Source organism: Ovis aries, chromosome 18 (assembly GCF_016772045.2).
Source record: "Ovis aries strain OAR_USU_Benz2616 breed Rambouillet chromosome 18, ARS-UI_Ramb_v3.0, whole genome shotgun sequence".
Lineage (NCBI taxonomy): Eukaryota > Metazoa > Chordata > Mammalia > Artiodactyla > Bovidae > Ovis > Ovis aries.
This window is the reverse complement of record NC_056071.1, coordinates 66284643-66299434: the sequence shown is the minus strand read 5'-3', so window position 1 is coordinate 66299434 and position 14792 is coordinate 66284643. Positions and strand designations below refer to the sequence as shown.

Here is a 14792-nt window from a genome sequence, read left to right as displayed (position 1 = left end):
GGGTGTTACAGGCAACCTAGAGACAACTTGAAGCGCTGGGCTGCTGAGGGCTCCTTAGGCTGTTTGCGGGTCCACTCACTCACGGCGGCGCTGGGCCTCCACTGCTGCCGCGGGCTCTCTCTGGCCGTGCCGCGGGGCGCCTCTTCGTTGGGATGCCCAGACTTCCCGCCGAGCTTCTCTCGCTGTGGTGCACAGGCCCCAGCAGCTGCGGCACGCGGGCTCAGGGGCTCCGAGGCGGGCGGGATCTTCCCAGGTCAGGGACTGAACCCGAGTCCCCTGCCCTGGCAGAGTGATTCTTACCCACTGCGCCACCAGTAAGTCCCTTTGTTTTCTGAGTAAAAATAAAAGACACCTTTTTCATTTTCACCAAGGACTTTGTTCAATGTATTCACTGTTTTGTTCTACTACCTTCTGTGATTTTTCAGGCAACTGCATACCTCCGTCTTTCCAAAAACTTATCTTTTTGAGAAAAGAACTGTCCCAGGCGTCTTTTACAGTCGTAGAGGGAACTGAAATTTTTCCCACTAAGAGAATTCTGTAAAGACCAAAGGAGACAGACATCCAACGGTGCACTGTCTGCCGGATACGGCGGATGGACTGGAACTTCCCAGCCAAGCTGCAAGAGCTTCTGCCCGGCCACCAAGGAAGCATACTGTCTGTGTTATCCTGATGGAAGATTAAAGGTTTTCTGTTGACTAATTCCGGATGCTCTCGTCAAGTGTCGCCTTCCACTGGTCTAACTGGAACCAGTACTTGCTGGAATTAATCGTTTGGTTTTCCAGAGGGAGCTCATGATAGAGGACGCCCTTCCAATCCCACCATAAACACAACGTCGCCTTCTTTGGATGAAGACCGGCCTTTGGTGTGGTTGGTGACAGTTCATTTCACTTGCCCCATAATCCTTTCTGTTCCACATTAATGCACAGGATTCACTTTTCAGAGCCCACCACAATGTGTTTTAAAGACAGAATGGTTTTGTTATATCTACGTAAAGAATCACATGCAGGAATGCAATCAAGAAGGTCTTCTTCAGCTACATGGAACCCAAATATCGTAGTCATTAACATAACCAGGCTGGGGCAAGTGACTTTCAAAGCTCGATTTGGATATTTTGAGTATGTCGGCTCTCTCCTGCATCGTATTACGTTGATTTTTCTCCATTAAGGTCTCAGTTTGGTCACTGTCAACTTCAACGGATCTACCTGACCACGGAGCATCACCCAGAGACAAATCTCCAGCACTGAACTTCGCAGACCACTTTTGCCACGCTCGCTCGGCCACAGCACCTCCTCCACGTGCTGCACAAGCTGTGTCTGCATTTCAGTGGCATTTACCTTTCTCTAAATAAAGCGTAACGCACCAAAAACGTTGCTTTCTTTTCCATCTTCAGTATTAAAACGGCTACACAAAAATTCACCAACTTTGGTAAGCTTTTTTTAAAGATGAATGCTGATACTGACAGCTGTCACAACACAATCCAGCAAAACTGTCCCGGATAAAGTTAAAGACAGAGAACTGCTACTGGGGCCACCCTACAGAAAACCCTGAATGCGCTGCGCCCCTCACCATTCCCGCACCACGCCCCCACGGCCCAGCAGTCACAGCCAAGGATCGACCTGGGCACCACGCTCGTAACCAGACACCAGGCTCTGACCAGCTTTTCCACTGGCGTCCTCTTCCCATTCCTGGACCCAATCCATGGCACCTGCAGTCACATCTCCCCAGCCTCCTCTTGCTCCTGGGCAGATCCTCAGGCTTTTCCTGTCTTTTGAGACCTTGACAGTTCTGAGGAGTCAGGTATCTTCGGAGACGCCCCCTAGTTTGGGCTTACGTGATGTTTCTCGCATGACTAGGTTGGGTGGTGAATTTGGGGGAGAAGCCCACAGACACGAGGGCCCTTCTCACTCCATCACATCAGGATGTGTGTGCCATCACCACGACGGGTCACTGGTGATGCTGGCCTTGGCCACTGAGCCCAGGCAGTGTCTGCCAGGCTTAGTGAAAGCCGTTCACTAAGTCTAGTCTGCTCCTAAAGCAGGGGGAGGGGGAAGGGGAAGTTCCAGCTTCACCTCTAGAGTGCTGCTGGGAATTCCCCAGGACAGAAGATTGCTCTCTTCTCCTCATTTGTTTATTCAATCACCGGTTTATATCCCCGTTCACTCTTGGGTTATCATCCAACACAACACCATTTATCCTGTGGCTCTAACTGCTCCGGCCCTGGCACAGGTGTGCCCTTGTTTCCTGAGGCCATCTTCACTCCCCGGCACTATGAGGAGCCCCGGACTCACGTACTTCCTCTGCCCATTTCTCCAGGGAGCCCCAGATCTTCTTATCGGAAAATCCTACCAGAAACTACCATCAGGGCCCTGGGTTTGTTCGTGGCTGACTACTGGCTGCCTTTGTTTCTGGCTCTCAGAGCGCTGGGGAATCCAGGCACGTGTTTGAGATCACGTACTGTGGCTCAGCTGGTAAAGAATCTGCCTGCAATCTCTGGGTTGGGAAGGTCCCCTGGAGAAGGGAAAGGCTACCCACTCCAGTACTCTGGCCTGGAGAATTCCATGGACTGTATAGTCCATGGGGTTGCAAAGAGCTGGACACGGCTGAGCGACTTTCACTTTCCATGAACATGTGACTCGCCTGCGTGCAGTCAGACACGAAGACCCCGAGCCCTGCCTCTCGGCCACCCTGCTTCACAGCGTGTGCCCGCCCTTCCTCTCCTGCCTGCCCCAGGCCCTGTCCCACAGTAAGAAACTGGCGCCCACATCCCTCACTCACCCGTTCAACTCCAGCAACATGCTGAGCCATTTCAGAGCTTGCACTCCTTGAGAATAACTTTACCAAGGAGAACAGTGTTTATGCGCCTTTTCTTTTCATCTATAGCCTTACTGTTACCAGTTAAGCACTGTTTTCCAAAATTCCTTTTCCCTCACCTGCTTCAATGCAATTATCCCCCAAACCCTACTTGGTGTGTGTACGGGCACATGTGCTCACTTGCTCAGTCATGTCTAACTCTTTGCGACCCCATGAACTGTGGCCCACCAGGCTCCTCTGCCCATGGGATTCTCCAGGCAAGAATACTGGAGTGGGTTGCCATGCCCTCCTCCAGGGAACCTTCCCGACCCTGGGATGGGGCCCACAACACTTATGTCTCCTGCACCGGCAGGCGGGTTCTTTACCACTCAGCCACCTTTCTGATCCTCATGGAGCTCAATACAGGTCTGTGAAAAGGTTCTCATCACAGAGAGACCGTATAAGCCTGTGTTAACAGCACCACGTCAGACACAGCGTGTTGAATGGCTGTACAAGCAAAACAGGAGAAGGAGCTCCCACGCCATGATACCCGCAGCCTTACCTCCACAATATCCTCCACGCTGAACTGCACGTCAAACGCAAGCTCCATGTCATGTTCCGGTAGGACGGGGGCGCCTGTGGTCGGATTGCACCCCAAGCCACACAGGACGCCCGTATAGCATTTGCCATCTTGATCGACTCTACACGAAAAGGTTTGAGAGAAGTTACTTGTTAAGCTACTCGGTTCTTTGTTTTCAATAGGTAACTTGAGCTCATTTTACATACATGTGCACATATATAGAATATTCATTTATTGAAGTACAGTTGGTTCATAATGTCATGTTAGCTTTAGGGGTATGGCACAGTGATTCAGGTACACACACAGCTTTAGGGGTATGGCACAGTGACTCAGGCACACACACACACACATACACCTGAATATATGGATATACAGGATATCCACATTCCTCTTCAGGCTCTCTTCCCTTACAGAGGTTACTGAAGCACTCTACTGAGCTGAGTCCCCTGTGCTGTCTACTTCCCTGCTGCTCATCTGTTTATATCTAGGAGGGCAATACATTATTCCCACCCCCACCCCCCAATTTACTGCTCTCCCTCCCTTCCCCTTGACCATGTTCATTTTCTGAATCTGTGAGTCTGTTTCTGTTTTGTGAATAAGCGGCATATTTCCCCATCTATTTGCGTCCTCTGATTTCTTTCATCAGTGTTTTATAGCTTTCTATACATAGGTCTCTTGTTTCTTTAGGTAGATTTATTCCTAAGTATTTTATTCTTTTCCTCGCAATGGTGAATGGAACTGTTTCCTTAATTTCTCTGTTTTCTCACTGTTAGTGCATAGGAATGCAAGGGATTTCTGTGTGTTAGTTTTATATCCAGCAACTTTACTATATTCATTAGCTCTAGTGATTTCCTGGTGGTGTCTTTAGGCTTCTCTATGTAGAGGATCATGTCATCTGCAAACAGTGGGAGTTTTACTTCTTGTCCAATATGGCTTCCTTTTCTTTTTCTTCTCTGATTGCTGTGGCTAAAACTTCCAAAACCATGTTAACAGTAGCAGTGAGAGTGGGCACCCTTGTCTTGTTCCTGACTTTAGGGCAGATGTTTTCACCACTGAGGATAATGTTTGCTGTGGGTTTATCATACATGGCTTTTATTATGTTGAAGTATGTTCCTTCTATGCCTGCTTTCCGGAGAGTTATCATAAACGGATGTTGAATTTTGTCAAAGGCTTTCTCTGCATCTATTGAGATAATCATATGGTTTTTATCTTTCAATTTGTTAATGTGGTGTATCACACTGATTGATTTGCGGATACCGGAGAACCCTTGCATCCCTGTTGTGAAGCCCACTTGGTCCTGGTGTATAATCTTTTTCATGTGTTGTTGGGTTCTGCTTGCTAGAATTTTGTCAATGATTTATGCATCTATGTTCATCAGTGATACTGGCCCGTATACTTTTCTTTTTTCATGGCCTCTGTCTGATTTTGGTATTAGGGTGATGGTGGCCTCAGAAAATGAGTTTGGCAGTTTACCTTGCTCTGCAACTGTCTGAAAGAGTTTTGACAGGTGTTAGGATAGTTAGGATAAATGTTAGCTCTTCTCTAAATTTTTGGTAGAATTCAGCTGTGAAGCCATCTAGTCCTGGGCTTTTGTCTGTCGGAAGATTTTTTAGTACAGTTTCCGTTTCCGTGCTTGTGATGGGTCTGCTAAGATTTTCTGCTTCTTCCTGGTTCAGTTTTGGAAGGCTATACTTTTCTAAGAATTGGTCCATTTCTTCCAGGTTGTCCCTTTCATTGGCATATAGTTGCTGATAGTAGTCTCTTATGATCCTTTGTATTTCCGTGTTGTCCGTTGTGATTTTTCCATTTTCATTTCTAATTTTGCTGATTTCATTCTTCTCCCTCTCCTTCTTGATGAGTCTGGCTGATGGTTTGTCTATTTATCTTCTCAAAGAACCAGCTTTTACTTTTGTTGATTTTTGCTACAGTCTCCTTTGTTTCTTTTTCACTTATTTCTGCCCTAATTTTTATGCTTTCTTTCCTTCTACTAACCCTGGGGTTCTTCCTCTTTTTCTAGTTGCTTTAGCTGTTAAGTTAGGTTACTTGATTTTTTTTCTTGTTTTTTGAGGTAAGCTTGTATTGCTATGAACCTTCCCCTTAGCACGGCTGTCACTGAATCCCATAGGTTTGGGGTTGCTGTGTTTCCATTTTCATTCATTTCTATGCATATTTTGATTTTTTATTTCTTCTGCGATTTGTTGGTTATTCAGAAGCATGTTATTTAGCCTCCGTACGTTCAGATTTTTAATAGTTTTTTTCCTGTAGTTGACATCTAATCTTACCACATTGTGATCAGAAAAGATGCTTGGAATGATTTCAATTTTTTTGAGTTTATCAAGGCTAGATTTATGGCCCAGGATGTGATCTATCCTGGACAATGTTCCATGTGCACTTGAGGAAGAAGGTGAACTCCACTGTTTGGTGGTGAAATCTCCTGTAGACATCAATTAGGTCTAACTGGTACACTGCATCATTTAGAGTTCGCGTTCCTTGCCAATTCTCTGTTTGGCGGATCTGTCCACGGTGTGGGGGCATTAGGCCTCCCACTACTGTTGAGTCACTGTTGGGCCCCCTCATGCTTGTTGGCATCTGCCTCGCTCACTGCGGCGCCGCCATCCGGGTGCCTATGTAGGTGTGCCTGTCACGTCTTCTTGGATGGATCGCTCGATCATCATGTAGTGTCCTGTCTCTTTTCATGGCCTTTATTTCAAGTCTATTTTATCTGACATGAGTATTGCTATTCCTGCTTTCTTTTGATCTCCACTTGTATGAAATATCTTTTCTCCAGCCCTTCACTTTCAGTCTGTATGTGTCCTTGGTCTGACATGGGTCTCTCGTAGACAGCATACGTAGGAGTCTTGTATCCATTCAGCCAGTCTTTGTCTTTTAGTTCGGGCATTCAACCCATTTACATTTAAGGTAATTAGTGTTAAGTATGATCCACTGCCATTTACCTTGTCATTTGGGGTTCAAGTTTATAAACGTTTCCTGTGTTTCCCGTCTAGAGAAGATCCTTCAGCATTTGTTGGAGAGCTGGTTTGGTGGTGCTGGAGTCTCTCAGCTTTTGCTTCTCTGTAGAGCTTCTGATTTCTCCTTCGTGTCTGAATGAGCTCCTTGCTGGGCACAGTCATCTGGGCTGCAGGTTTTCCTCTTTCATCACTCTAAGCATATCCTGCCATTCCCTTCTGGCCGGAAGAGTTTCTATCGAAAGATCAGCTGTTGTCCTTACGGATACGTATGGATCCGCTTGTGTGTCATCTGTTGCTTTTTCCTTGCTGCTTTTAATATTCCCTCTTTGTACTTGATCTTTGTTAATTTGTTTAATACGTGTCTTGGGGTGTTTCGCCTCAGTTCAGTTCAATTGCTCAGTCATGTCTGATTCCGTGACCCCATGAATCACAGCACACCAGGCCTCCCTGTCCATCACGAACCCCTGGAGTTCACTCAGACTCACGCCCATCGAGTTGGTGATACCATTCAGCCATCCTCTGTCATCCCCTTCTCCTCCTGCCCCCAATCCCTCCCAGCATCAGGGTCTTTTCCAGTGAGTCAGCTCTTCGCATGAGGTGGCTAAAGTACTGGAGTTTCAGCTTTAGCATCATTCCCTCCAAAGAACACCCAGGGTTGATCTCCTTCAGAATGGACTGGTTGGGTCTCCTTGCAGTCCAAGGGACTCTCAAGAGTCTTCTTCAACACCACAGTTCAAAAGCATCAATTCTTCGCCGCTCAGCCTTCTTCAAAGTCCAACTCTCACATCCATACAAGACTACGGGAAAAACCATAGCCTTGACTAGACGGACCTTAGTCGGCAAAGTAATGTCTCTGCTTTTCAATATGCTATCTACGTTGGTCATAACTTTTCTTCCCAGGAGTAAGCGTCTTTTAATTTCATGGCTGCAGTCACCATCTGCAGTGATTTTGGAGCCCAGAAAAATAAAGTCTGACACTGTTTCCACTGTTTCCCCATCTATTTCCCATGAAGTGATGGGACCGGATGCCATGATCTTCGTTTTCTGAATGCTGAGCTTTAAGCCAACTTTTTCACTCTCCTCTTTCACTTTCATCAAGAGGCTTTTTAGTTCCTCTTCACTTTCTGCCATAAGGGTGGTGTCATCTGCATATCTGAGGTTATTGATATTTCTCCCGGCAATCTTGATTCCAGCTTGTGCTTCTTCCAGTCCAGCGTTTCTCATGATGTACTCTGCATAGAAGTTAAATAAGTAGGGTGACAATATACAGCCTTGACACACTCCTTTTCCTATTCTGAACCAGGCTGTTGTTCCATGTCCAGTTCTAACTGTTGCTTCCTGACCTGCATATAGGTTTCTCAGGAGGCAAGTCAGGTGGTCTGGTATTCCCATCTCTTTCAGAATTTTCCACAGTTTATTGTCATCCACACAGTCAAAGGCTTTGGCATAGTCAATAAAGCAGAAATGGATGTTTTCTGGAACTCTCTTGCTTTTCCATGATCCAGCGGATGTTGGCAATTTGATCTCTGGTTCCCCTGCCTTTTCTAAAACCAGCTTGAACATCTGGAAGTTCATGGTTCACGTATTGCTGAAGCCTGGCTTGGAGAATTTTGAGCATTACTTTACTAGCATGTGAGATGAGTGCAATTGTGCAGTAGCCTGAGCATTCTTTGGCATTGCCTTTCTTTGGGATTGGAATGAAAACTGACCTTTTCCAGTCCTGTGGCCACTGCTGAGTTTTCCAAATTTGCTGGCATATTGAGTGCAGCACTTTCACAGCATCATCTTTCAGGATTTGAAATAGCTCAACTGGAATTCCATCACCTCCGCTAGCTTTGTTCATAGTGATGCTTCCTAAGGCCCACTTGACTTCACCTTCCAGGATGTCTGGCTCTAGGTGAGTGAGCACACCATCGTGATTATCTGGGTTATGAAGATCTTTTTTGTACAGTTCTTCTGTGTATTCTTGCCACTGCTTCTTAATGTCTTCTGCTTTTGTTAGGTCCATACCATTTCTGTCCTTTATTGAGCCCATCTTTGTATGAAATGTTCCCCTGGTATCTCTAATTTTCTTGAAGAGATCTCTAGTCTTCCCCCTTCTGCTGTTTTCCTCTATTTCTTTGCACTGATTGCCGACGAAGGCTTTCTTATCTCTCCTTTCTATTCTTTGGAACTCTGAATTCAGATGGGTATATCTTTCCTTTCCTCCTTTGCTTTTTGCTTCTTTTCACAGCTATTTGTAATACCTCCTCAGACAGCCATTTTGCTTTCTTGCATTTCTTTTCCATGGGGATGGTCTTGATCCCTGTCCCCTGTACAATGTCACGAACCTCATTCCATAGTTCATCAGGCACTCTATCTATCAGATCTAGGCCCTTAAATTTATTTCTCACTTCCACTGTATAATCATAAGGGATTTTATTTAGGTCATACCTGAATGGTCTAGCAGTTTTCCCTACTTTCTTCAATTTGAGTCTGAATTTGGGAATAAGGAGTTCATGATCTGAGCCACAGTCAGCTCCTGGTCTTGTTTTTGTTGACTGTATAGAGCTTCTCCATCTTTGGCTGCAAAGAATATAATCAATCTGATTTCAGTGTTGACCATCTGGTGATGGTTTATCCTCAGGTTTATCCTAGTTGGGACTCTCTGGGTTTCTTGGACTTGGGTGGCTATTTCCTTCCCCACTTTAGGGAAGTTTTCAACTATTATCTCCTCAAGTATTTTCTCATGCCCTTTCTTTTTGTCTTCTTCTTCTGGGACTCCTATGATTCCAATGTTGGGGCGTTTAATGTTGTCCCAGAGGTCTGTGAGGTTGTCCTCATGTATCTTTTTTCCTCTCTGCCTTATTTACTTCCACCATTCTGTCTTCCAGCTCACTCTCCCTCTCTCCTGCCTCAGTTGCTCTGTCGGTTCCCTGCAGGGTGCTCTTGGTCTTGGTTACCGCATTGCCATCACTGACTTCTCTTCTTCCAAGTCCTGGTGAAACATCTCTCGCATCTCCTCAGCCCTTGCTGCTAGTCTACTTATCTGCATCTCCATTTTGTTTTCAAGATTTTAGATCATTGTTACTATCATTATTCTGAATTCTTTTTCAGGTAGGCTCCCTATCTCCTCTTTGGTTTGGTTTGGTGGCGTTTGCTGCTGGTGCTAAGTTGCTCCAGTCGTGTCCGACTCCGTGCGACCCCATAGACGGCAGCCCGCCAGGCTCCCCCGTCCCTGGGATTCTCCAGGCAAGAACAGTGGAGTGGGCTGCCATTTCCTTCTCCAATGCAGGAAAGTGAAAAGTGAAAGTGAAGTCATTCAGTCGTGTCTGACTCTTAGCGACCCCATGGACTGCAGCCCACCAGGCTCCTCTGTCCATGGGATTTTCCAGGCAAGAGTACTGGAGTGGGTTCCACTGCCTTCTCCGTTGGTGGCCTTTACCTGCTGAATATTTCTCTGCCTTTTCATTTTATTTAAATTGCTGTGTTTGGGGTGGCCTTTCTGCAGGCTGGAAGTTTGTGGTTCCTCTTTATTGTGGAGCTTGCTCCCTGTGGATGGAGTTGGACTAGGGGCTTGTGACGGTTTCCTGATTAGGGGAGCTTGTATCTATGTTCTGGTGGATGGAGCTGGATCTCCTCTCTCTGGAGTGCAATGAAGTATCCAGTAGTGAGCGTTGGGGTGTCTATGGGTTTGGCATGACTTTGGGCAGCCTGTCTTTCAATGCTAGGGCTGTGTTCCGGCATTGCTGGAGAATTAGTGTGGTATGTCTTGCTCTGGAACTTGTTAGCTCTTGGGTGGAGCTTGGTTTCAGTGCAAGTATGGAGGCTTTTGGATGAGCTCGTCTATTAATGTTCCCTGGAATCAGGAGTTCTCTGGTGTTCTCAAGTTTTGGATTTAAGCCTTCTGCCTCTGGCTTTCAGTCTTATTCTTACAGTAGCCTCAAGACTTCTCCACCCATACAGCATCGATGATAAAACACCCAGGTTAATGGTGAAAAAATTTTCCACAGTGACAGACACCCAGAGAGGTTCACAGTTACGTGGAGAAGAGGGAGGAGGGACATAGAGGTGACCAGGGAGGAGAAGACAGAGGGTCCAAAGTGCAAAGACCAGTCCAGCCAGTAATCAGCTCCCTAGGTGCTCTCCACAGCGTGGAACACCCAGAGAGGTTCACAGAGATACGCAGAGAAGAGGTGGTGGAGGGGGAAACAGAGGTGACCTGGGGGAGGAAAGGGAGAGTCAGAAGGGGAGAGAGCAGTCAAGCCATTAATCACACCCGAGTGAAAATGGATATTAAAGATTTTACTCTTAAAGGTACAAAGTGTGTTAGTCGCTCAGTCGTGTCTGACTCTTTGCAATCCCATCAACCATACAGTCCATGGAATTTTCTAGGCCAGAATACTGGAGTGGGTAGCTTTTCCTTTCTCCAGAGGATCTTCCTAACCAAGGGGTTGAACCCAGGTCTCCCGCATTGCAGGCGGATTCTTTACCAGCTGAGCCACAAGGAAGCCCAAAAATACTGGAGTGGGTAGCCTATCCCTTCTCCAGGGGATCTTCCCAACCCAGGAATTGAACTAGAGTCATCTCCTGCATTGCAAGTGGATTCTTTACCAACTGAGCTATCACAAAATTGATAACAAATATCAAAAAGCAAAGATTAAAAATCTAGAGTAGAGGTTAGACTCTCAAAAATACAATATTAAAAATACAGAAGAAAACCACAAAAATTATAAAATATATATATGAAATTTGCTTTTAAAATTGGGTCTTTTTTTGCAAGGTAATAGTAGGTTATAAAAATGAAAACTAAAGGAGTAATAAAGAACTTAATCTTTTTTTAATTTAAAAATGGTAATAGTAAAAATATTTTTAGGAATTTCCCTGGGGCTGTTGTGCCAGCCCAGTATTTTGGATGATGTACTCTGCAGAGAAGTTGAATAACCAGGGTGACAATATACAGCAATGATGTTCTCCTTTCCCAGTTGGGAACCAGTCCATTGTTCCCTGTCCAGTTCTAACTGTTGCTTCTTGACCTGCGTACAGATTCTCAGGAGGCAGGTAAAGCAGTCTGGTTTTCCCATCTCTTTAAGAATTTTCCACAAAGATCTTATTGACTCAGGGATTGAACCCTGGTCTCCTACATTGGAGGCAGATTCTTTACCATCTGAGCCACATGGAAGCCCATGTAAGTCTGTAAGCCCTGCTTGAATGTTAAAGGAAGTGACCAATAAAATCCTAAATTCTGCCAACCCCTAAGGCAGCAACTAATTTCATTTTTGCATTTTCTCGTCCTGTTTTTATATTAAAAACAATAGAGTATACATAGTTATAAAAAGAGTGAAGTATTGTTACTAATCCATTATTTAGGTTTCTGATTCTCACTGCACTAGACAAGAAAATGTGAAGAATATTTTATCACATACAGTCTTCCCCCTACTTTTGGAATTCCCTCCCCAGTGAAGTCTTATAAGTGATATTTCTGGAGAAAGGGTTATAAACTCATGTGTGACCTGTGAAAGAAGTCTAGCACCCAGTAAAAGCTTCAAGATGTCTGTCCCACCTTCCTACCGCAAAACAATCACACACACCAAGAATGCAGAACACTAGATCCCCTTTGCACAAAGCCTGCTGCTTCCCGCCGCCACCACCAGCTCCTGCCACCTCCATCTCCGAGAGCTTTCCTAAATCCACTCATCCTCTGCATCCCAACAGCCACTGGCCCCGTCCAAAGCACTGCCATCGCCCACCGGGCAGTCAGCCGATTCACCCCACATCTACTGCTGCTTCCTCTCGTCTGGCTTTGCTGGCTTTTCACAACACGTCCGCTCATCTTGCATCGTGGCTCAAGGGCTCCCAGCGGGGTCCATGGCATCCTGACGACCACCTCTGCGGGGCTCCGTCGCATAGCACACTCCCAGCCAGGCCCCTGCTTCTCTGGCTTCCCGGCAGGAGGGGCTCAGGCCCCTCCTGAACCCTGTTGCCACACACATACACAGCCAGGCCCCTCGACCCCAAGCTCCCTCGCATGTTACAGGCATTAGTTTAAAACACCACTGTCTCAGCCCATGACAGGCTCAACAGATTATCAAATGAATGAACATTTTGAAATACTGATACTATCAAATGAATAAAATATTTTTTGACATTTCATTTTTAGTTGGGGAATAACTGCTTTATAATACCGTGTTGCGTGCTGCCACATACCGACATGAATCAGTCATAGGTATACACACATCCCTCCGTCTTAAACCTCCCACCCGTCCCACCCTCTCCACGTTGTCACAGAGCGCCAGGTTTGACTCCATGCATCATACAGCGAACGCCCACCGGCTCTCTGTTCTACGTGTGGTGGCATGCGCGCTCCCAGGCTGCTCTCCCCGCCCTCTCCTTCCCTGCCACCCTGCACCCACAAGGCTGTTCTGTCTGCGCCTCCACCGCTGCCCTGCAAGCAGGTGGGCCACTGCTATGTTTCCAGATTCCATGTGCATGCACGCGTGCTAAGTCACTTCAGTTGCGTCCAACTCTGTGCGACCCTCTGGACTGCAGCAGCCCGCCAGGCTCTTCTGCCCAGGAGATTCTCCAGCAAGAATCCTGGACTGGTCTGCCACTTCCTCCTCCAAGGGACCTTCCCACTCCAGGGACTGGACCAGCGTCTCTTCCGTCTGCCTGCATTGGCAGGCGGGTTCTTCACCACTGGCGCCACCTGGGAAGCCCATATGTATGTGAGGATAAACTTAGTTTTTCTCTTTCTCACTTACTCCACTATGCGTAACAGGTCCTAGATTCATCCACTTCATTAGAACTGACTCAAATGCATTCCTCCCTATGGTTGAGTTATATACAAGTACCACAGTCTCTTTATCCATTCATTTGTTGGTGGACATCAAGGCTGCTTCCATGTCCTAGCTACTGGAAATGGTGCTGCAGTGAACACTGGGGTACGTGTGTCTTTTTCAATTACGGTTTCCTCAGGGTATATGCCCAGTAGAGGAATCGCTGGGTTATGTGGTAGTTTTATTCTTAGTTTATTAAGGAAGCTCTATGCTGTTCTCCATGGTGGCTGTATCAATTTACATTCCCACCAACAATGCAAGAGGGTTCCCTTTTAACACACCCTCTCCAACATTTATTGTTTGTAGATTTTTTTATGATAGCCACTCTGACTCGTGTGAGGTGATATTTCATGGCAGTTTTGATTTGCATTTCTCTAATAATAAGCAACGTTGAGCATCTTTTCCTGTGTTTATGAGCCACCTGTATGTCGTTTTTGGAGAGATGTCTGTTTAGATCTTCTCACTTTTTACAAATATTGATATTAAATACCTTTAAAAATATTTTGGTAATTTTATTTGACTCAATCAATGCAGACCTTTTCCCATCATCTAGATCAGTAAAACTCTGAGGAAAGTACTCTAGGTAAGCAGCTTTCTTCTTGGTCCTGAACATATACACACACACACACATTTTCCCCCTCACTTTAATGAAAATGAAAGAGAATCACATTCTAAGTGAACTCAGAGAGACTCAGACTCACTTACACGTCAGATACTGAGTATGTGCTTTACACAACAGTCACCAAAATGTTTCCTTAAATGGCAAGCTCACCCACATTTGTTTTTAATGAATGTAATTAATTATTTCAATTTATACAAAACCTTTCCAAAACAGAATAACCAGGGCTCAGCAGAGTGAAGGACGACAGCTTCATCACGGCTGTCAATGAGGCATCGCGTCACCTCCACGTTACTGCAGCCGCGATGAGACTTAAACTGACCGCTCACCTGTGAGAGCACCCGCTCTGCAACAGGGACGGCCCTACACGCTCAGCCTTGAACTAACCCCCACTGGGGCAGCGATTCCATGCTCATCGACTCTAAAGCTTGAATTAATAAAGGAAATCAAAGCACTGGGTTTAATTCTCTTCTGCTGCTGCTGCTGCTAAGTCGCTTCAATCGTGTCCGACTCTGTGCGACCCCATAGACGGCAGCCCGCCAGGCTCCCCCATCCCTGGGATTCTCCAGGCAAGAATACCGGAGTGGGTTGCCATTTCCTTCTCCAATGCAGGCAAGTGAAAAGTGAAAGGGAAGTCGCTCAGTCGTGTCCGACTCTTAGCAACCCCATGGACTGTAGCCTACCAGGCTCCTCCGTCCATGGGACTTTCCAGGCAAGAGTACTGGAGTGGGGTGCCATAGCCTTCTCCGAATTCTGTTCTAGGGATCCTAAACACCCTATGTGCACCTAAGAAACAGTGATTAAGACCATAAAAATACTTTTACTTCCTTTATGAAGCATGTTTTATATTCAAACTGAAAACTGCAAAAATCATGACAGGAACAAAAGAAAGTGCACTCCTCACAGCAGGCAGCAAGGGCGCACTATGGAGTCCCCAGCCTGAACCACACACAGGAGGAGCTTCAGTGTAGATAAGCGCACCACAGCCGTCTTTGCAAGGGCCAACTTCTCTAAACAAG

The 14792-nt window shown here is 46.2% G+C and overlaps 1 protein-coding gene across 3 annotated transcripts in view; it reads right to left on the bottom strand.

Annotated features, from left to right (window-relative positions):
• The window catches only part of TDRD9 (tudor domain containing 9), a 112571-nt gene that overhangs the window by 13843 nt on the left and 83936 nt on the right, over positions 1 to 14792 (bottom strand). For 2 of the 3 annotated variants that reach the window (XM_042235592.2, XM_042235593.2), the window contains exon 33: positions 3353 to 3491. In XM_042235592.2, coding sequence (XP_042091526.1) covers positions 3353 to 3491 — 139 coding nt within the window. Of the gene's footprint in view, positions 1 to 3352; positions 3492 to 12583; positions 13025 to 14792 lie in introns of those variants that run through there. The other variant, XM_042235594.2, reaches the window with a different exon arrangement.